Here is a 22,325-nt window from a genome sequence, read left to right as displayed (position 1 = left end):
GGCCGGGGGCGCGGCGGCTGCGGCGGGCCGGGCGGCGGGCGGCGAGCGGGGGAAGATGGCGGAGCTGGGGAAGAAGTACTGCGTGTACTGCCTGGCCGAGGTGAGCCCGCTGCGCTTCCGCTGCACCGAGTGCCAGGACATCGAGCTGTGCCCCGAGTGCTTTTCGGCCGGCGCCGAGATCGGCCACCACCGCCGCTACCACGGCTACCAGCTGGTGGACGGCGGGCGCTTCACGCTCTGGGGGCCCGAGGCCGAGGGCGGCTGGACCAGTCGCGAGGAGCAGCTGCTGCTGGACGCCATCGAGCAGTTCGGCTTCGGAAACTGGGTGAGCAGCGCGACAGGGGCCGGGTCCCGGCTAGGGCACAGGAAGGCCCGCGCCTCTCCTGTATCGGGCGCGCAGGCAGCACTGGACCTGCTCGCTCCGCTCGGCACCCCGGAAGGCCCCGGAGGTGGGGAGGGCGACGCTGCCGGTTTATAGTCGGGCACCTGTCGGAACCTATGCTCAGAGAGGCTGTGACGCGCCCAAGGTCACATAGCCGAGACGGGGCCAAGTGGGGCTTTGAACGCTGGTTTCTGACAGCAGAGCCATTTCCCTCACCTTCAGGGACGCCTCCGCAACGTTTGCGGAGTGCAGACGTTGGGCAAGACGCGGTGCCTTACCTGAGTTCGTGGAGTCAGGCAGGCCCACAGACTCGACAGAAAGCGGTGGGAAGCACCAGGGAGGGAGAACGGTGGGCGCCCTGCGGCTTGTCGGGGTCTCTGGGGCGGCCCAGTTTGCTTTCTGTCATTGTATGCATGTGCCCTGTGTGGTGTGCCAGTGCACAGATTCTTTGTGGGTAGCGTGCCTGGTTAATGCTTGGGTCTCCACAACCCACGACATTGTGCGAGTGGTCAGTAAAGAATGAACAAAGAGGCCTGGCCTGGGAGGCCTGGGGCTTGGGTTTTGCTCTCTTTACGTTTGAGGTTTTTGTAGAGACAGCTCTGTGTGGGGAGCGGTGAGAGCTGGACTGGATCCACTTACGCTAGCAACATCGTGTGCTAGGTTCTGTCCTTGAGAGAGGAACATGGTTGTTCTCTCTGGGCGGTTTCTCAGCTCTCCTTTCACTCTGGAAGCTTGCATCCGTGTTAGAAAGGAGAAAATCTCTAGCCGTATTCCCACTCCTAACCACCAAAGGCATGTGGCCATCCCCAGGCACCCTGAGAAGGAGGGGAGTGAGACACCCCAGCGCCCTTAGCTTTGCAGAGTCTTCCCCTGCTACACCAGGTGCCTGCTTCTCGGAACAGCGTCCATCTGCTGCCACGTCTCCAGCAGTCCTGCCTGGGCTGCTTTGATTGCCTTTTGCTTTCCTTTCCTGAAAGAGTCTCAGGACCGCCTCATATACCCATTCTGAAGCCCTGGAATCTTGATTCTCCTCCCAGCTCCTTAGAGAAGATGGTCCTTTACAAATCCTTACCTAATGGCCACCAGCATTGGGATCGCCATTTTTCAGAAACTCTGGCCCATCTTGTCCTTCCATGCAGTTTGTGGATATGCACTGAGCTTGTGTTCCGTGCAGATTCTACAGTGGCGGAGGACTCTGAAGGAAAGAGAAGCCTTTATCCCTCCATTCAGGAAGCTTAAAGTGTGGTACTGACTTGGTCCTGGGCCCAGAGCTCCTCCCTAGCAACAGCCATCCATGTCCAGCCACCTCCCTGTCCTATCTGCCTCTCAGTGTCCTCTTGACTTACTCCTTAGTTCCTTGTTCCACTAAGTTCCTGATCCAGTTTATCAGCTGTCTCCTCACAGTACATCCAGAACAAACTACTTCTTACAGCCGTAGTCCCGGCTGATGTTTACTTCTTGCCTTGACCACTTTGGAAACCTCCTTGTTCGTTATTCCCCCTGCACCCCATTCCCCCATTCCACACACCATAACCAGAGCGAGCTTTGGAAGCACAGAGCGCCTCACACCGGCCTCAGTGGCTTTTACTTCAGTTAAGGCGGCCTTAGAAGTGTTGAGCAATGAGATCTCATCTGTTACCTCCCTTGATCGTTTTATATTTCTTCTGCCTAGAGTGCTCTCCCCCAAAATCATGGCCCAGGATCGATCTTTCCACTTACATATCAGTGCCTCAAAGGGCTCTTCCCTTCACCATCCCAGCAATTATCTCTATGTTAGCAGCTAAGGAGGCACAGAGCCTTGCTGGCATATCTGTGCGTATCTCAGGACATTTTCCCGACAGCCCTTGGCAGTTGGCTTTGGATGGACCAGTTTGACTTCAGAGCCTGTACTCTTAACTACACTGTCTGCACTGCCTTCCCTGCGGCACTGTGGAAAATACACAGAACACAATACCTGGGGAACAAAAACATGTATTTGGTTTTGGAAGAAACCAGGCTAGAAGTGGAGAGGCCTGTCTTCTAAAACAATACTTTCCGAACTAATGTGCACACAGACCACCTGGGGAGCTGGTGAAAATGCAGATGCTGACTCAGCTGTTAGAGGAGACAGAGCCAGGAGAGGAAGGGCATGGGGCTTGGGCTTGGGCTTGGTGCACAGGGGGCCTGGCCAGGCTGCGGTCAGGGCGCTCTCCCATGGCACCAGCGCCAGGCCACGGCGAGGCCTGAGAGCCTGCATTGCAGCCAGGGCACAGGGGGTGCGCTGGCCCGTGACCCCGCCCCCTCCCCCGGAGTGGTGAGGTACCAGTATTCAGTCATGCTGCCATCTCCCTGGCAGAGCCTCGTTGTGCTAACCCCTGGGACTTTATTTTTCTTCCTCTGAGGCTGTTCTGCAGCTCTGAGATGGGCGGTGCTCTTCTGAGCATGTATCCAGCTATGTGCACAGAGCTGGCGTGTCCCACTGCCTCTGTCCGCTCTGGGCCAGGCTCTTCCCATACGTGTCTTGTGGGATCTTCCTAGCAGCCCTGGGGGTTGGGTTCTTATTCTTACAGTTGAAGAACAGCAGCTCTAAGAAACTAAGCGCCTTGTCAGGGATTCCATGGCATTCATGTGATAGAGCCACGAATGAATGCCGGCCTGTGTGATTCCAAAGCCTGGGCCCTAACCCATGGGTGAGAGCATTAGGCAATGTGGGTCACAGGCTGGGAGGCCGTCGGTGCCACCGCAGGAGTGGATGGAGTGGAAGGGCTTGACCTGATTCACTGGAGATTAGTGTGGGGGCAGGGCCTGGGCTCCTGGGCTGCGACTGTGAGTGTGGAAGGAGATGGTGTCGGGGCTGGAGACAGTGATGTAAAGAAAGTTGAGACTTGTTGAGTTCTACTTTCAGATGTCAATTGGTGACACCTGGCCTGGGGGTTGTACTACTGCATGTGGGATTCATGGGAGAGGGTGAGTTGTGGCCAAACCTGGCAGCTTTGTGGTCACACTTTGTACCAGGGCTGGGGGCTGGGGCCTGAAGGGGACAGGATGTAGCTGAGCAGGGTTTACAGTGACAGCTGGGGGCTTAGGGACAACCTATGTGCTGCCGTGTGTGTTTCATAGTGAGGGGCAGAGAGAACAGGTTAAAGGACCTTGGCGACAATGGGAAAGAGTTGGCAAGCAGTGACCCAGAGTCAGATCAGCGGGGTTTGGCGTCTCTAGATGGTTCTGTGCAGGATTCCAAGAGTTAGAGGGTGCAGGCCCTGCTGGAGGAACACAGACACAAACACAGGTGACAGCTGAGGGCAGGTCGCAGCTATGGCAGAGGAGCCGAAGCTGTTGATTGGTTGCCAAAGAAATTGGACTGACACTGAGGAGCTTGAGGAGGGCCAGTGCACCTCTGCAGGTGGTGGTCAGGAGGGCTTTGGTGGCGAAGTGGGGTTCAAGCTGGCCCTTGTGGTTTTGAATCACATGAGTGTGTGAAGTTCTCTGTGAACCATGGAAGGCCTCGTGCACACACATCAACACTCAGGCTCCTTCCTGGAGCCAGGTGGGGTGTCCTGAGTAGAACTGCACCCTTTGAGATGATGATGGACACCCAGGAGGCGGGAGAAGGCCAGACACATCGATGATCACTGCCTTGTGCGTGCATTCATTCTCTCACTCATTCATTCAGTTAGCACTGCCTCGGGGCCTGGTACAGACCAGCCCCTGTGGTGAGAACAGGCTAGGAGGAAGACGGCTGCTTCACCTGGCAGGTGCTGTGTGGGCAAGTGGGCCTCAGGATGTCCTGCGGAGGGAAGCACATAAGATGGCTGTGCAGTTAGAGGAGAGTGTGGTTGAAGGAAGGGTTTTGTGTTTTAAGAATCTGGTGTATTCAGGGCCAGGCAAAAGCCAGCTTGGGGTGATGGAGGAAGCTGGTGAAAAGCCCTGGGTGCCAGGTGCGAGAGCGTTACTGGGGTTTGAAGCCGGCTCAGGCTCTGTGATCACCCAGTGGCTGCTTGCCAGTGCCAGGCCCTGAGCAGGTGCTTTGACACGCACCCCTCACCATCTCCCCGTCCCGTAATCCCCAAGACAGGTGCTCCCCGCTTTTACAAACGAGGAAACAACTGTGGGTGATGTGGGAACATGGAATTTCAACCCAAGGCTTCTGACTGCATGCCTAGAACCATCCGTTTCATTGTTCACCAGCTGTGCTGCAGGATCCACTAGGATTCCCAGGGATCCCCCTAGATCTGCGGGATTGTCACCTCTGAGGCCGAGGTCTAGAAATTTGGATGGATGAAAAGAACCCCAGGGAGCTGTGAGGTGCGGTTGGGAACCATGGGAAGGGGGACCTTACCTTCCCCTACAGGGCAGAAGGCTCCACTGTGCGTCAGCCCCAGCCTGAGCGTCCTGCTGGGGTTCCAGGGATCGCCATTAAGGATGGCGGGAGCGGGAGGGAGAGCCCGGATGGGAGAGTGGCTGGGAGGGGCAGGGCGCGCAGAGGGGATCTCCAACTCCAGCCCGCAGCGGGACACCCAGGAGGCCTGGCTCACATGAGTCACCCCCACCTCCCAAGCTGCTGAGTCAGGGGTGGGGCTTAGAATCTGCATTTCTAACAACCTTGTAGGTGCTGCTGATGCGGCCACTGTGGGACCTCACTTTAAGAACCACTGGGGTAGAGTGGTAAGACATGTCACTTTATAAAACTTCAAAATTATTTAAAAATATATTGATTTTTATTGTGGTACAATATGTGTAACATAAAATTTACCATTTTAACCCTTTTTAAGTGTTCAGGTCTGGAAGCATTAAGTCCACTCACAGTGTTGTGCAGCCATCACCACCAGCCACCTCCAGAACTTTCTCATCTTGCCAGACTCAAACTCTGTCCCCATTCAACACTCACTCCCCCTCCCCCTTCCCCAGCCCCTGGCACCCCCATTCTACTTCCCGTCTGTGGCACTAGGGACCTCACATAAGTGGATCCTGCAGGATTTGTCCTTTTCCGACTGGCATATTTCACTTTGCCTCATGTCCTCAAGGATCATCTGTGTTGTGGCATGTATTGGCATGGCCTTGCTCTCATGGCTGAACAATCCATTGTCATCTCTGTGGCATATTGTGTTTATCTACGTATCTGTGATGGACATTCGGTTGCCTCCACCTCTTGGCGAATGTGAATAAGGCTGCTATGAACATGGTGTTCAGGGATCTCTTCAAGATCCTGCTCTCAGTTCTTCTGGGTAAATAAAAGTGGAATTGCTAGATTAGGTTCTGTGTGTAATTTTTTTTTTTTTTTTTAGGGTTTTGCTCTATCACCCAGGCTGGAGTGCAGTGGCACAATCATTGCTCACTGTAGCCTCCATCTCCTGGGCTCAAGCGATCCTCCTACCTCAGCCTCTCAAGTAGCTGGGACTACAGTCATGTATCACCACACCCTCCTAATTTTTAAATTATTTGTAGAGACAGGGTCTTGCCATGTTTTTCAGGCTGGTCATGAACTTCTGGGCTCAAGTGATCCTCCTGCCTCAGCCCCCCAAAGTGCTGGGGTTAGGCTAAGCCCCCACGCCTGGCCTTGTGTGTGCTCTTTGAGGAACCACCCTGCTGTTTGCCACAGTGAGGAATGCCACTTTCGAAATCTCTGTCACAGGTAGCCTTATCTGACCTGAAGGTGTCAGTCACCTTGAGGGCCAAAGACAACTCTAAGTCACTGAGGTCTCTGAGTTCAGAGAGACCTAGAACTGAGGCTTACAGGGCTTCCCACTGGAACAGGCTGGGGGCAGTGGCCAGGGACAGTGGGGTCTCCGAAAGGTCTGACACCTGGAAGCACAGGCTGCAAAGCCAGTGAGTCCCCCGCCTCCGGCATCAGAGGGATGCTTGTGCTGAGAGTTGAGCTGCTGGAGCAGGGAGGAGGGAAGGGGAAGAGACAGGGGGACCCGGTGTCCTCAAGTCATCTCTCTAAATGTGACAGACAAGGCTAGAAGAGGGAGGAGCCAGGGGCCACCACATGGCTGTGACTGAGTTGGTGTGCCAGCCCCAAGGGCTGTTGGCATCCACGCCTACCTTTGCCCGGCCGCTCTGTCCTGCCGCCAGCTGCAGGTGGCCCTAGTCGTCGGCCCAGTGTCTGAGGCTGAGCTGAGACTGGAGGTGCTGGAGTGACTTTGCTGTGGAAGGTGATGAGGACAGCCTAGTCAGCCTGGAGCCCGTGGGGCATGGAGCTCCTAAGAGGGGCTGATGGCCCGGGTGGCAGGTGGGGCCCTCCCATGTCTGCACGCTTCTGTGGAATGGCCAGGCAGGTGACATGTCAGGGCTCTCTGACTTGTGCAGATGGGAAATGCATGCATGGGCTTGGCTTGGAGCCCTCCTGCGCTGCCACCTGCGGCCTGTGGCTGGTGTGTTTCTTACCTTGCTCTGTTCCCTCCTGTCCTTTAGGACATGGTTCAGTCCCCTGTCCCACGGATTCCATTTCCTCCTGGCCCTGCAGGGGCCACCAGTGTACCCAGCTGCTCCTTAAGAGCTCTGCCCACAGAATGCAATGCCCTTCCCTGGTGGGACCCGCTCCCTTACACCCAGCTTCCTGGGGAACTGAGCCTTCCTGGCTTTTTGAGCTTCTTCATTTGGAGCAAAAGGAGCTGGAGCTGCGCCTCCCTTTGGAGACAACGCGTGGCCCTAAACCACCGGGGGAAGCCCAGCCTGGGGCAGGGATGAGCTGTCCTCTGCCTCGTCCTTCACAGACCAGATGGGGGTGAGGAAAGGACAGCAGTGGGGCCACCAAGGGACAGCAGGGCCACAGGGCTTCGCAGCATCGCCTGGGACAGGAGATGCTCCGGAGCCTGCAGGGCTGGCAGCCTCGGGCACGACGCCGGGTGCAAAGGCCTAAGCTTCACTGCACATCACGGGGGCAGGGTCAGCCTGAGCTGTGGCACCTCTCCAGCATGCTTGTTCCAGAAAGAAGAGCAGAAGCCCAGTGGTCCGGCTTTGCTCTGCCTCTTACCACAACATCAGGAAGCGGCTAGGAGCCCCTTGTGGTGTGCGCTGCATCGCGGGATGGTGGGGGGCGCGTGGTGACGGGTGTATGCTCCCAGCCACATTGCCTGGTGTTGAAGTGGCTCAGCGTTCACTGGCCTCGTGCCCTTGGCGGGGGCTCACCCTCAGGTTTACTTTCCTTATCTGAAAACCATAGGGCAGTAACAACACTTCTCCTCTGTGGGAAACGCAGGACTGAGTGGGATGATGGGCGTAGATGGAGTTATCTGTTGTTGTTTTGAACTGTATTGGTAAAACCTGCAAAAGGAGGGATGGCAGGTCAGGAAACAAGCTGAGAGGGACCGCAAGCGATGGAACAGTTGAGCCTGGCCCTGGGGGTCACTGAAGGCTTCCTGGACCCGGCGGCCTGGTCTTGAGGGATAAAGGGAAGTTGTGGGAGGGAAGCTGACAGCATCCAGTGCTGGGGAAAGCTGCTGAGATGGAGCACACGCTGTGGCCGCACCTGCCTCCTCACCGCCCTACCAGGTGGGCCCCGGCCCTGAGTCTGGGCACGAGGAGCAAAGGACACCTCCAGCAGGGTGGGCGCTGCCAGGCCTGCAATGTCTGGCTGGGTGCTGGGAAGCTCCTGAGAGGTGGGAGGCAGGAGCCAGGGACAGCTGCAGACCCCGCGGGGCACACTCAGGAGTCCGGCTGACGCTGATGGGTTTGTGCTCCCAGACTTCCAGATTTCTGAAGGATTTTGGAGGCTGACCTAGTGGTGCTAACTTGAAAATTTGCCAAGTAAGTAAGATATTTTACAAACATCTCTGCAAGTGAGAAGTCTGCAGGCCTCTTCCTGCTGGTCTCACTGGCTGGAGAGACCAGGGCCAATGCCAGGGGGCCCCACTGGCTCACCTTGTGACCTTGGGTAAGCAGCCTGGCACCACAGAGCCTCTGGGGCAAGGGGACACCCAGCCTCACGTGCCTGGGAACCTGGTGCAGCAGCCATCGGAGCCTCCTGGAAACTGGCGTCTTGACTTGGCTGTGTACGCAGCAGCCCCTCCGCAGCCTGGGACAGGAGCTGGTGCTGAGGGCTGGAGAAGCTGCACAGGCCAAGGTCGGCTCTGCCCCTGCTGCCTGCCTGGGGGGGTGGAAGCACAGACGTGAGACGTTGGGATGGAAATTCCCACCCTACAGGCACCCCAGGATGGTCACCCAGGGTTTCCACCCAACAGGACCCTTTCCTTCCTAAAGGGCGGGCGTTAGGGACTGTTTTTCCATTAGGTGGACATGGCTGGTAGTTACCTGTTTCAGAGGTCACTGCGGATCCTGGGGCTCCCTGGCCCCAAGGTTGTGGGGGAAGAGCACGAGCTCCCAGTGGCCTCTGCCCCGGCTGCTCCATGAGAGGGGACTCGCGCTCGCCACGTGGGGCCCACTCTGGCCCCGAAGCCTTTTCTCACCCATGTGAGGTGCGTGGGGCTGCACATGTCCCCTCTTCTGGTAGTGACACACCTGGAGCTCAGAGATGGGCAGTGACCAGCCTGGGTCCCACAGAGTGGCAGCAGGTGCTGGAGATAGTTGTGACTTGGTTTTGTGTTTTGTTTTAGGCCAAATGCCTCCTGGGGAAAGAAAGTGAACAGATTTGCTGCAAACAGTGATGTTTCTAAAAGAAGCAGTCAGTGCCCTCTAAGAGCACAATCAACATTTAGCTTGAATATTTTTACTTTATGATTCTCAGAGAGGCCCCACAGTTGAGTTTTGGCATTGCCTTCTGTAGTCACAGTCCTGGGCATTCCTGGCCCCAAGGTGGCAGGGGGAGGTCTCCAGGCACGTGTGCCAGAGGAAGCCCCAGCTGTGGGGTCCGTTCCTGGAGCCCAGAGCACTTCTCTCCCTGACTCCAGCTCATAGTCATCAGCCTGGTGGGGCGCGGGTCCCTCTGGTTCCAGCTGGGCCTCTGGCTGTGCTGCAGGCAGCGCTACAGCGCTGGTTCCACACCCAGGCGGGCAGAGGCAGGTGGGGGCTGGGTGGCTGAGAGGCGGTGGCCAGGGAATGAGTGCGCATTTTGGGCAGTTACTTTCTGAAGTGGCTTTAGCGGTTGACTTTGAGGAAGAGGCCTCTCGGCAGAAGGAAAAGATTGAGGGAGTTATACAGTTTCCTCCCATTAAACCTTATATTTATGGGTTACCCTCTTGTAGGAATGATGAATGCTTTCAGCCGGTGGCAGACTCCCAGCCAGCTGCTAACTGTGGAAGGTGCTAGAAATGAAGGCCTGCTCCCTTGAGGAGCCACAGGCCCATCATCTACAGTCACTGCCTAGGAAAGGGCCATGCCAGCCCCCCGGGCATGAAGGCCAGGATGGGTGTGCGGCCAGGACAAGTGTCACAGAAGTGTCCTGGCCCTTTCTATTCCAGGAGGCGGCAACATGGTAGAACTGGGTCCCCTCCTGCAGTGCCGTGGACTTGGCCTGGCCTCACACCCTGGGACAAGCCCGTTTTCTAGTCTGAATGAGGCGAGTTCAGCATTCCCTGGCCTGCCCAGCTGTGTCCTGGGACATTCAGATCCACAGCCCCTGAGTCCAGGGTTTAGGGCGGTGCAAAATGGCAGCACCAGGTGTGCTCCTCTGGTCCCAGGTGGGGAATGAGAACAAAGTCCAGACCTCAGCCAGGGGTTCTGGCCTCAGCTCTGCCACCAGCTCACCCCAAGACCTTGTGCCAGCTTGTGCCTCTCTGGGTCTTCACTTCTTCATGTTTAGAAACAACGTGTGTTGCTTCCAACATTGTCATCTCTCCCCTGAGCCCAGCTCATGAGAGTGTGTGTGACCAAATGCCTTTGGGGAGGGTGGGTAACGGTGCTGTAGGAAGTACTCTAGGTCAACCTTTGTAAAAACGTGAAGAGAATCTGTGCAGAACCTAAATCTGACACCCTGACGCTGGGAGTAACCTCTGCCCTTTGTCATCGTAGGAAGATATGGCTGCACACGTCGGTGCTTCCCGGACTCCCCAAGAGGTGATGGAGCATTACGTGAGCATGTACATCCACGGGAACCTGGGGAAGGCCTGCATCCCTGACACCATCCCCAACCGTGTGACAGACCACACCTGTCCCAGCGGAGGCCCCCTCTCACCCAGCCTCACCACCCCGCTGCCGCCACTGGACATCTCCGTGGCCGAGCAGCAGCAGCTGGGCTACATGCCGCTGCGGGACGACTACGAGATCGAATATGACCAGGATGCCGAGACGCTCATTAGCGGGCTCTCTGTTAACTACGACGACGACGACGTGGAGATCGAGCTGAAGCGCGCCCACGTGGACATGTACGTGCGGAAGCTGAAAGAGAGACAGCGGCGGAAGAACATCGCCCGTGACTACAATCTAGTGCCAGCCTTCCTGGGGAAGGACAAGAAGGAGAAGGAGAAGGCGCTGAAGCGCAAGATCACCAAGGAGGAGAAGGAGCTGCGCCTGAAGCTGAGGCCGCTGTACCAGTTCATGTCATGCAAGGAGTTTGATGACCTTTTCGAAAACATGCACAAAGAAAAAATGCTCCGGGCGAAGATCCGGGAACTGCAGCGGTACCGGCGAAACGGGATCACCAAGATGGAAGAGTCGGCAGAGTACGAGGCAGCGCGGCATAAACGGGAGAAGAGGAAGGAGAACAAAAACCTAGCGGGCTCCAAACGGGGAAAGGAGGACGGCAAAGACGGCGAGTTCGCTGCCATTGAGAACCTTCCGGGCTTCGAGCTCCTGTCGGATCGCGAGAAGGTGCTCTGCAGCTCTTTAAACTTGAGTCCGGCCCGCTACGTGACTGTGAAGACTATTATAATTAAAGACCACCTCCAGAAGCGGCAAGGAATCCCCTCGAAAAGCCGCCTTCCTAGCTACCTGGACAAAGTCCTAAAGAAAAGGATTTTGAACTTCCTCACAGAAAGCGGCTGGATCTCCAGGGACGCGTCTTGAAGCTGAGACGCTTTGAAAGCCAGAGTGATGCTCAGACGGCGCACCAGCCAAAAGACTTGGTGGAGGGGAGCCGCTTCCCCATTGTTGCTCTTTTTTAAACAAATGGAGTTCCTTTTTTTAAGACAAATTCTTTTCATGGTCCTCTGAAAGCAGCAATAGTAACAATCTTACATTGGATCATGGGGGAGGCAAACGTGTCTATTTTAACTTAGTTCTGCAAGTCGTACACTGAGATGATGCTCTGCCTTTACCTGTTCAGTTCGGAGCTTATTGTGAGATTGGATAATTTCCTTTTGAGTGTTCTTCCCTTTGGTACAAAAGCTATTGTGGGTGACAGGAGCAGTGTTTTCCTGCTGGACCGACAAGCCACCAGCTATTTCCTGGTGATGCAAGCTCTTCTCAGGCGGGGCTGCCTGCAGGCTCCTCTTTTCTGAGCCCACGCTGCCCACAGCTGACCCCAGCGCAGCCCCGGGCACGCGGCACTTTACATGGGGCAGCTTGGGCCCAGACTCCTCCGCCTTGTAGCAGATGAGGAAAATCAGGCCAGAGGACAATAGGCTGGCATTTTGTTGGGAACTGAAGAGGAATCTGTTGAACACAGCAACCAGATGACCTTCCATTTCACCCGCGGCAGCAGTTTCAGCCTGCAGTTCCCAAACCCCACAGCTGACCCTGCACCTCATTCGAATACAGCCAGAGCCTGCTGGTTCACTTTGGGTAGAGCCGTGCCCCTTGGGCAGGCTCCCATAGTGGCCACGTCCCCACGAATGGGAAAGCACGTTAGTGGGAGGGACGTAGGACACGTGTGGACCGCCAGGCCCTCTCAACCCTTTTCCTGGGGCTGCTCGGTGCTGCTGTTAGATGTGCAGTGCATTTCACTTGGAAGAACCCATTGTAAAAAGTTCAAGGCTGAGAGTTCTGAATCCTGGCGTCAGCTTCCTCAGGATTTTCTTCAGTTGCAAATACCTTTCCACTGAAAATGTGAGCATGCCCACCTGGCTAGGCATCTTTAAGAGTGTCGCCAGGCCCGTGCCAGCTGAGGCCTCAGACTAGCCAGGCTAGAGCCGTCTGACCGGTTGGTTGGCGGTGGTTCTGGCTGAGCACGAGGGAGCCCGGGTGGTGTCCCTGAGCTTCAAGCTGCTCCCTGTTCACTGTCTTGAATCAGACTCAGAAATGGCTTCTTCACAGCCCTGCCTACAAGTTTTTCTCTGGGGCCCTCTTTCAAGGATGTCCACGGTACCTTCCTCCGGAAACTTGAGGAAGTCTTTTGTCTTCCAGCTGCTCAGGGTTCTCCGGTCCAAGACCCTGCTTTAAAAAGAGTCTGTGGAGTGCTCAGACTCCAGCGCTCCATTCTTCAAGGAGGTTGACTTGCCTCTCGGGCCCCATAGGTACCAAGAGACTGTTTACCTCCCAGAATGTTTGGGCTTGAAGTTACATTAAAGTGAAGTTATTTGAAAGAAAGAAAACCTCATCATTTCTAAGGATGACTTAATTACTGTGCCTTTTCCTTTCTTTTTACACATCCTTCTGTCCCTTAGGGTAAAATTTTCAGCATTAAATAAAACATTTCAAATATATTGTATATGGCTTTAGTTGTAAACTATACTGCATGCTGACAGAGAAGTGCTCTTTTAGCTAAGCCCAGAACTTCTCTTTTGACAATAAAGTACTGAGCAGTGGTATCATGAGGGCCACCTCCACACTGTCCCCTGCAGAATAAATGCGGATGACAGAAAGCTGATGCTGTCTACCACTGAACAGTGATGGAGATGGTGCTACGTTTTTACGGTTGTCTTAGCCCCAGTGGTCCTCAAAGTGGGGTTCCTGGCCCAGCAGCAGCATCCCCTAGGAATCTGTTAGAATGCAGATGCACAGGCCCCACCTGGCCTCCTGCATCAAAGTGGTGTGCGGCGGGGTGCAGCAAGCGGTTTTCACAAGCCCTCCAGGTGACTGGATGGAAGCTTGCTTGGGAACCATGGGTTTTAGCTGTTCTGGTGTCTCCCTGATTTTCTACAATGCCAGGATCCTAGTTTGGTGAGGTTTTAAATTTAATCTTATTTTTATATAAAATGATTGCCAGACTTATTATATTAAGCTTGAAGAAGCAGAAGATCCCTGTTAATGTGTATGGCCCAGGCCAAGAGCTGTCAAATGAAAAACTTTGTGCTTAAGCAGGTTTTTAGTATGTATATCTTTTTGATGGTATGAAGAATTTATTTAGGCTTGACTGTTTTAAAACACCATAATGAATGTATAATTAATTTATGTTAAAGTAATAACCCTTTGTCACAAGGGAATGGTAATGTTGTGATTAGGCTGCCTCTTAGCCCATCGACTGTTCCCATCATGGTAGTCCTTACCTCTGTTGGCAGCTCAGAGCCTCCACGTTTTTATATTTAATTCTCATGATACATTAGCCAGCATAATCTCATGGAATTAGGCCTTGTTAAAATCTAGGCCAGGCGCGGTGGCTCACACCTGTAGTCCCAGCACTTTGGGAGGCCGAGGCGAGCTGATCACAAGGTGAAGAGATCAAGACCATCCTGGCCAACATGGTGAAATCCTGTCTCTACTAAAAATACAAAAATTAGCTGGGTGTGGTGGTGCATGCCTGTAGTCCAAGCTACTTGGGAGGCTGAGGTAGGAGAATTGCTTGAACCCAGGAGGCAGAGGTTGCAGTGAGCTGAGATCGCACCACTTACACTCCAGCCTGGTGACAGCGAGACTCCGTCTCCAAAAAAAAAAAAAAAAAAATTTTTAAGCAAACTATCTTTGAGTCAAAAAAGTTGGATAACTCACCTATTTTAAATAATGCTGTCTGAATGGCCAACATCCCAAGAATGTATTAAAAACAGCAACCCTGCCTACCGTTTTGATGACCTTTTTCCATATTAAACACGTTGAGAACAAAAGAGTGTCACCGCTTGCTTCTTACCTCTGGTTCTGAAGTCAGATGTCTTCTCTGAGCCACACAGAGCTAGGGGTGAGCCACAGTTCAAACAGATACAGATTGTCACATGACATACTTCAAAGTTTGGTACTTTGTATCAAACCTGTTTTTCCTCCAGAAGATTAAAGTTGCTTTGTCTTTTTTCTTTTTTTGAGACAGAGTGTCATGCTTGTTGTTCAGGCTGGAGTTCAATGGCACAATCTTGGCTCACTGCAACCTCTGCCTCCTGGATTCAAGCGATTCTTCTTGCCTCAGCCTCCCAAGTAGCTGGGATTAACAGGCACCCACCACCACGCCCAGCTAATTTTTTGTATTTTTAGTAGAGATGGTTTTTCACCATGTTGGCCAGGCTGGTCTTAAACTCCTGACCTCAGGCGATTCACCCACCTCGGCCTCCCAATGTGCTGGGATTACAGGCGTGAGCCACTGCACCCGACCTAAAATTGCTTTCTCTTAAGCAGAAACTCCTTCGTGCCAGTTGCTCTCCTCCCTCAAAGCAGCAGTACAGCCAGAGAAAGCCAAATGGGTCCGAGTCGTTCAGGAATCCAGACTGACTTGCAGATGCCTCTGAGACTTCCAGTTCTGGTTTTGAATGTCCACACACACACTTGACTCATGCTGCAGTTATGCTAAATCCAGTAACTACTAGAATGTAGCTGAACAAATCTAATTTCTACTGTAAATATATACAAAATTAAAAGACATTTTCCTGTTACAGGGTGAGTATCCCTGAATCTGAAATGCTGCGGAATCGGAAACTTTCTGAGTGCCTACGTGACACTCAAAGGAGATGCTCATTTCCAGCATTTTGGATTTCGGGATTGGGGACACTTAACTAGCAAGTATAATGCAAGTAGTCAAGCAGAGAATCTCGTTTCAGTCAGTGAGGGGCCACATATTACAACACTGTTCTCACGGTACCTTTAGTATGTTATGTTCAGATACACAGATTCCATTGTGTTAACAGATGCCTACAGTATCAGTACAGTAACTGCTTTCCAATTTAGGAGCAACAGGCTACACCATATAGCCTAGGTGTGGAGTAGGCTACACCACCTGTGTTTTTTAGGTACATGTAGGTACACATGGTGTTCACAGGAAGAAACTGCCTGATGACTTATTTCTCAGAACACATCCCTGTGGTTAAGCCATGCTTGACTATATTCCAAAATCCAAAACCCCCCAAGTTTGAAACAATTCTGGTTCTAAGCATTTCAGATGATACCCAACTTACCGTTTGACTGTGGATGCCTGAAGGTTACTATAAAAAATATTTTACCATATGAAGCTATATTGCCTCTAGGTTATGAGTTAAGTGCTTTTTAGCAACTGCAGCTCTAGCTGAGAAGGGAGGAGACTGCAAATATTCACAGAAATGAGTTGATAATTACTTTTCTTAGCCTCCATTTTACTCTGGAGCTCCAGGGGTGATGATGCACTCACAACCCCACAGCGTGCACACAGGCAGCGCTGGAGCTCCCAGTCATGTTTTCTCCAGTATACATGCTGCCTTTAGTTGTTTCTGACCACATTAATTGAAGGCATCTTAAAGGTGGAACATGTTGGGAATGGTATCCCAGGCTGAAGTATTATGGGACCATTACCTGCATCTTTTAAAATTAGAAGTGAAATAAACTGTGCCCCATCTTTTCTAGGCAGCAAATGGCTTTCACCAGTATCTTCAATTCTAGAAGCAAAGGCAGTGAAAGGTTCTTTTCTTTTTCATAAGAGACTCCAATCATTCAGCCTTTTTCTAAGCCCTAGATGACCATGCAAATGAGGAACACAGTCCTTTCGCAAGACGATTTTGCAAATCCTGTGCCCTTGCTGTGGCTCCTAGGTGTTTCATATTCTTACCATGCCAGGCTGCAGCTGCACTGGGCGAGTGTGGCTCTCCCTTTCCGTGCAGAAGTGTGTGCATGTGTGTACGTGAGTGTGCACGCACGCACATGTCAAGCTGACAGCTTCAGGGCTGGAGCAGAGAATGGGAAGGCTAAGCCATGCTTGCCTCAGTGGCAAGGATCTCCACAAGTGGACACAAAATTGTTATCAGAAAGTAGGAAAATAAACATTAGGGCTTTAATCCTCTTAAATAAAATTTTTAAATTAAACATTAACATTTAAAGTACACCAAGCGTGCAGTCCTATTTTGAGAAAGTCCATTTTGCCAGGGAATATACCTTGAGGTCGTTAGTAACTAGTTGAATATGATTTAAATATGTCTGCATTTAGATGAACAGAACAGGGTAAAAGGACCTTTGCCAAGCCAAACTCAATTCCTGGCCAAATAATGGTGCTGAGAATTGTCAGTGCCCACGCCCATTTCTCAGTGGTCAGTTTCAGCCGCTGTTGACTGATGACAAACGAACTCACTATGTTCTTCATAAAGATCATTTTTTGTATGGAAAATGTTTCAACTCTTGCCTTTCCTTCAGCGAATGAAATGTGATGGGCTAAATATGCCAGTCACTCATGCGCCGCAGTGAGCTGCAGGGACACATGGTGCAGACTGGCGCGTCCAGGTAGCCAAACAGAATTCCCCAAGACCTTTTATTTGTTTAAAATACTTTGGTGTCAGCAGAGTCTGAGCAGACACATTACTCATGATGCTCAGGAGACCTGGCAGAGCCCGCTGAGCTCTTCTAAGTATGTGGAACTATTCAACGCGTGGCACTAAAAGGGAACAGACTCCCGAATTACAGTTCATTAACGCAGTTATGCAACCCGCTTCATTTTCTGTTTAGCCACTGGTTACTTAAGGTTTCCAACAAGGTTTGGGAAAAGGTCACATGTACTCAAAGATGAGACACAATGAACCAGCCTTAAGAGTTACAGCAAGTGAGTTTAAAAACACCCACCCCATCAATAGCAGCTAAGCTTCCTTCACCACCCCCACCAGGGCGGGTCTCAGAGTGCGCCCATGCAGCTTGTACCCCACTTTGCTAACTAGGGCCACTGTGCCCGGCTCCTTCCCCTCAACGGGCGTGTGGAACAAGGCTTCATGTTCATAAGGGTCGAACTTGGCTCCGACAGGGTTCAACCTGAGCAAGCCGTGCTTTGTGAACACCTTCTGGATCTGGACTTCAGTCATGACCAGCCCCTCATAGAGGTTCTTCAGGTGAGGGTTATCGTCTTTAATTTCTTCTTTAGGAACACACTGTGTTGCCTTCTCCAGAACGTCTGCCACCTCCAACAAGTCCTTGCAGAAGGCTTGAATGCCTGAAGTTAAAGAAGATCATTTGCACTCCATACCAACTGCACAGGGCAATTCCAACCTGAGCACTGCTGACCTGATGTGGAGGCTATTTTTTTTTTTTTTTTTTTTTTTTGAGGCGGAGTCTGGCTCTGTCGCCCGGGCTGGAGTGCAGTGGCGCGATCTCAGCTCAATGCAAGCTCCGCCTCCTGGGTTCACGCCATTCTCCTGCCTCAGCCTCCCGAGTAGCCGGGACTACAGGCGCCCGCCACCTCGCCCGGCTAGATTTTTGTATTTTTTAGTAGAGACGGGGTTTCACCGTGTTAGCCAGGATGGTCTCGATCTCCTGACCTCGTGATCCGCCCATCTTGGCCTCCCAAAGTGCTGGGATTACAGGCTTGAGCCACCACGCCCGGCCAAGGCTATTTAATAACTTGTCAAATCAGTTGCCTCAGAATTCCAATAGCTCAGTAACTTCAACAACACAAAACCCTCAAAAGCTATTTGTGGGATGAGACCCAGAATTTACTAAATTTAGAATTTACTAAAATGTGAAGAAAGGGGGGAAAATACCCTTGAGACATCCAAGCCCAGATGTCAAGTAAGCAGTAAGATATAGAGGACTGGAACTCAGAAGATCCGAGTTTGAAGCTGAGACTTGTGTGTGGATGCCATTAAGCCCATAAGAGTGTGTAAGTCACCCAGGGAGCACAGCAAGGGGAGAGAACCTAGGCCTGGTACTGAGTCCCAAGAGCCCAGATATTTACAGGTCAGAAAGGGTAAGAACCAACAAAGCACATTACCACAAAGAGAGGCAGAATACCAAGAAACAGGCCACAGCATCCAGGAAAAAAGTGTTTCAAGGAGCGCTTCAATCTCTGTGAACGCGGCACAGACTCTGGTTCTTAGTTTCCACGTAGCCTCTCACCCTGTCTGACCCGGGGCAGGCCTTTTACCCTCCACTGAGCCTTAGGTTCTGCACCTCTAATACCCACTGTCACGCAGAGACCCGCAGCCAGCACTCAAACACCAGCCTGTGGAGTTGGGAGCCTGGGTTATGTACCAGCTTTGTGATGTGGGGCAGGTGACTAAACCGCAATGATCTCAACTGTAAAAATGGGAAGAACAGTGACAAAAACATCCAAAGGTGGCAATGCATATAGCACGCTGGGAGTTCTGAAGTGATGCCAGTGTTACTTCCGGAGGGCTAAGGGGATGGGCATCAGAGGCTGACCTACTGCAGGTTCCCACCGAGGTCTCTGTGTGGGGCAGGACACACCTATTTACAATTCTTCATGCTAGTCACAGCTACTTATTTCTGCTCCTCCAGACACCTTTGCTGTTGGGCCATCATAAAAAAAAAAAATGCAGGGGATGCAACTGCTGGGCCCCCCGCCCCACAGCCTTGCTCTCTGACACTTCCATATGCATGGCCTTCCCCTTCCCCACCCCATTATCTTCTTTTCAGAATCAACACCATGTTATGTTGAACGTACCATATAATTTTGCCTCCTCCACCAATTTCTGGCTCCTCTGCCGCAAGTTCTCAGTGTCTGCCAAAGCTCGTTTATATTTTTCCTAAAATAAAAAAAATATTTTTAAATATTTTTTAATTTTTTTTTGAGACGGAGTCTTGCTGTCTGTCGCCCAGGTTGGAGTGCAGTGGTGTGATCTCGGCTCACTGCAAGCTCTGCTTCCCGGGTTCATGCCATTCTCCTGCCTCAGCCTCCCAAGTAGCTGGGACTACAGGTGCCCGCCACCATGCCCGGCTAATTTTTTGTATTTTTAGTAAAGACGGGGTTTCACCGTGTTAGCCAGGATGGTTTTCATCTCCTGACCTTGTGATCTGCCCGACTCAGCCTCCCAAAGTGCTGGGATTACAGGTGTGAGCCACTGCGCCCGGCTGGGAGATTTATATTAATATGGAACAAAGTCATAGGAAAGCGAGCTTGACTGGAAAATGGCTGTGTAACTAACTGCAAGTCAAAACAGAAGTAATATCACTGCCTTTGAAATATGACTAAGGAGGGTAGCTTAACGAAAGCTTAATAAAAGCTGCACTCAGGATCTTTCGCTATGTTCAATGTTACCCAGAGGTGGCTCAGTTCAAACACTCTTTGTGTAATCATCATCTGAGTTCTAGTATATTCCTCATGTCTCACCATCTTCCTGTAAGCTCACTCATCTGAGCTTTTCTCTTTTTTTTTTTTTTTTTTTTTTTTGAGACAGGGTATTGTGCTATTGACCAGGCTGGAGTGAAGTGGTGTAATCTCGGCTCACTGCAGCCTCAACCTCCTGGGCTCAAGCAATTCTCCCACCTCAGCCACCTGGGTTGCTGGGACTACAGGAGTGCACTACCACGCCCAGCTAATTTTTATTTTATTTTTTTAGAGATGGAGTCTCACTATGTTGCCCAGGCTGGTCTTGAACACCTGGGCTCAAGCAATCCTCTTGCCTCAACCTTCCAAAGTGCTATCAGAGGGGTAAGCCACTGCGCCCAGCTAGCTTTTCTCTTTTTAACATTTACTAAATTGCTCTGTGGGGGCCTCTAGACTGCATCCATTTTCAGTCTTCAATCACCGTGCAGTGGCAAGGAGTAAGAGCTCCAAGTCTAGATGGTCCTGGTTCAAGTCCCGGCTCTGCACCTGGCAGCCAGGATTAACATATGTAACGGGTTTGGAATGGTGCCAGCACTCAGGGTTTGTCATCATTCTCAAATCCTTAAAGAACTTGATTTGTGCCACCCATGTGTTTTCACATGGAGTAATAATTCATGTTCCTAGTTCACAAACCTACCTGCCTATGAGAGCATGACATAAAACCATACTCCGGCTTCCAACTCCGGTACTTGAAATTTTCTGCTTCCTCTCCTAAGTCCCAACCTAAACAACCATACTGAGCATTCCTCATTTGTAAAGATGATTTTAAGTTTTAATTCAATGACAAATAATAGCATGTAAAGTTCATTCTCTTGCCAGAACCACAGCCACATGGGATTTGGGTTCTAGTCTTTGCTTTGGCAGTAACTTGCCACCTGGGCCCACTGCAGGCCGTGGACAACGGCTTAACTCTGGCTTTAGTCTGTCACCAATGAAGCCTGGAACCCTTTATGTGGCCCAGGAGAGAAACAGTTCAGCCAAGCCCACTCCCACAGGAGCCTGACAGTCCTCACCACAGTCTCCTTCAGCTGCTCCTCCAACTTAACCTTCTCTTCCAGGAGGCTCTTCTCTGTAGCAGGAGGATCTGCCTTCTGTTCACTCTGACCCATGTCCTCTTCCAGGTTCTGGCCACTGTTCTTTTGTTTCGTGGCTGTGCACAACAAGCGGGGAGATGGCCTGCAGGGAAGTCCACACACGAGAAACGAACACTTTGTTTCTGTGTTTATTGAGGTCAGACGTATGATTTTAGAAACTTAAAATAGCTTCAAACTCTTTACTATTACTTGGGGAGAAAACATTTCTCTTAGATCTAATAAAGGCACACTATACTTGACATATAGAAGCTATACTAGTAAATAGTAAATATAAAAGCTATAAGTCATATACAGTGTGCCTTTATTAGATCTAAGATAAACACATATATATATATATCTGAGAGACAGGGTTGCTGTCTCTGTCTCTCTCTCTCTCTCTATATGTATATTTTTTTTTGGAGAGAGAGAGTCTTGCTGTCATCCAGACTGCAACCTCTGTCTCTTGGGTTCAAGGGATACTCCCACCTCAACCGCCTGAGTAGCTGGGACTATAGTCGCTCGTCACCACACCCGGCTAATTTTTTGTATTTTTAGTAGAGATGGGGTTTCACTATGTTGGCCAGGCTGGTCTTGTACTCCTGACCTTAAGTGATCTGCCCGCCTTGTCCTCCCAAAGTGCTAGGATTACAGGAGTGAGCCCCCGCGCCTGGCCTCTCTTATGTATTTTTAGAGACAGGGTCTCGCTGTCACCCAAGCTAGAGTACGGTGGTACAATCATAACTCACTGTAACCCCGAACTCCTGGGCTCAAGTGATCCTCCCCCCTCAGTCTCCCAGAGTGCTGGGATTACAGGCATGAGCCACTGTGCCTGTCTTTTTTTATTTTTATAAGATCTTCTGTAGTACATGCCTAAACTTACATGTCAATGTGCCAAGTTACAGTAGTTGGTACACAATAGTACTAACCTCCTTCTCTTTCCATTCTAAGGTGACTGAGACAGTCTGCCCAGACCTAACCACCTACTTATGGAATAGCTACTACTAGAGTGAGGCCGGCCTATTGCTGATCCTGGTAACAAAGATAGACCCAGCAGATATCTTGCAAAAAAGAAGGTATCTAAACACAAAGAACTGTAATTTGGGATTTAAAAGTGATTAAGACAGGCTCGGTGGCTCACGCCTGTAATCCCAGCACTTTGGGAGGCCAAAGCAGGTGGATCACCTGAGGTCAGGAGTTCGAGACCAGCCTGACCAACATGGAGAAACCCCGTCTCTACTAAAAATACAAAATTAGCCGGGCATAGTGGTGCATGCCTGTAATCCCAGCTACTTGGGAGGCTGAAGCAGGAGAATCGTTTGAAGCCGGGAGGCGGAGGTTGCGGTGAGCCGAGATCTCGTCACTGCACTCCAGTCTGGGCAACAAGAGGAAAATTCCGTCTAAGAGTTACACAAGGCCGGGCGCGGTGGCTCACGCCTGTAATCCCAGCACTTTGGGAGGCCGAGGCGGGCGGATCACAAGGTCAGGAGATCGAGACCACGGTGAAACCTCGTCTCTACTAAAAATACAAAAAATTAGCCGGGCGCGGTTGTGGGCGCCTGTAGTCCCAGCTACTCGGGAGGCTGAGGCGGGAGAATGGCCTGAACCCGGGAGGCGGAGCTTGCAGTGAGCCGAGATCGCGCCACTGCACTCCAGCCTGGGCGACAGAGCGAGACTCCGTCTCAAAAAA

At 51.8% G+C, this 22,325-nt stretch overlaps 2 protein-coding genes across 4 annotated transcripts in view; one reads left to right on the top strand and one right to left on the bottom strand.

Moving 5' to 3' along the window:
• Positions 1–6: 6 nt before the first annotated feature.
• On the top strand, positions 7–14,175 carry TADA2B (transcriptional adaptor 2B). 3 transcript variants are annotated; one of them, XM_025384898.1, is made up of 2 exons: positions 7–325; positions 10,271–14,175. In XM_025384898.1, the coding sequence occupies exons 1-2, from the start codon at positions 56–58 to the stop codon at positions 11,261–11,263; spliced, it is 1,263 nt and encodes a 420-aa protein (XP_025240683.1). In that variant the 5' UTR covers positions 7–55; the 3' UTR covers positions 11,264–14,175. The 3 variants fall into 3 exon arrangements, with proteins under 3 accessions (XP_025240683.1, XP_025240685.1, XP_025240684.1); XM_025384900.1 differs by having other exon boundaries at positions 17–100; XM_025384899.1 differs by lacking the exon at positions 7–325 and adding an exon at positions 8,622–9,696.
• Positions 14,176–15,115: 940 nt separating this feature from the next.
• Positions 15,116–22,325, bottom strand: part of GRPEL1 (GrpE like 1, mitochondrial) — a 10,129-nt gene continuing 2,919 nt past the window's right edge. Inside the window, exons 2-4 of the mRNA XM_025386309.1 lie at positions 20,579–20,741; positions 18,903–18,984; positions 15,116–17,432 (exon numbers count right to left, since the gene is read on the bottom strand). Coding sequence (XP_025242094.1) covers positions 17,086–17,432; positions 18,903–18,984; positions 20,579–20,741 — 592 coding nt within the window. The 3' untranslated portion in view covers positions 15,116–17,085. The remainder of the gene's footprint in view (positions 17,433–18,902; positions 18,985–20,578; positions 20,742–22,325) is intronic.

Source organism: Theropithecus gelada, chromosome 5 (genome assembly GCF_003255815.1).
Source record: "Theropithecus gelada isolate Dixy chromosome 5, Tgel_1.0, whole genome shotgun sequence".
NCBI lineage: Eukaryota > Metazoa > Chordata > Mammalia > Primates > Cercopithecidae > Theropithecus > Theropithecus gelada.
This window is presented reverse-complemented; position numbering and strand designations above follow the sequence as displayed.

What these genes read in the sequence shown, in the direction of transcription:
- TADA2B (XM_025384898.1), top strand. Translation starts at nt 56, where the DNA reads ATGGCGGAGCTGGGGAAGAAGTACTGCGTGTACTGCCTGGCCGAGGTG. An exon ending in AGTTCGGCTTCGGAAACTGG is followed by an intron (nt 326 to 10,270) that starts GTGAGCAGCGCG and finishes TTGTCATCGTAG; the next exon opens with GAAGATATGGCTGCACACGT.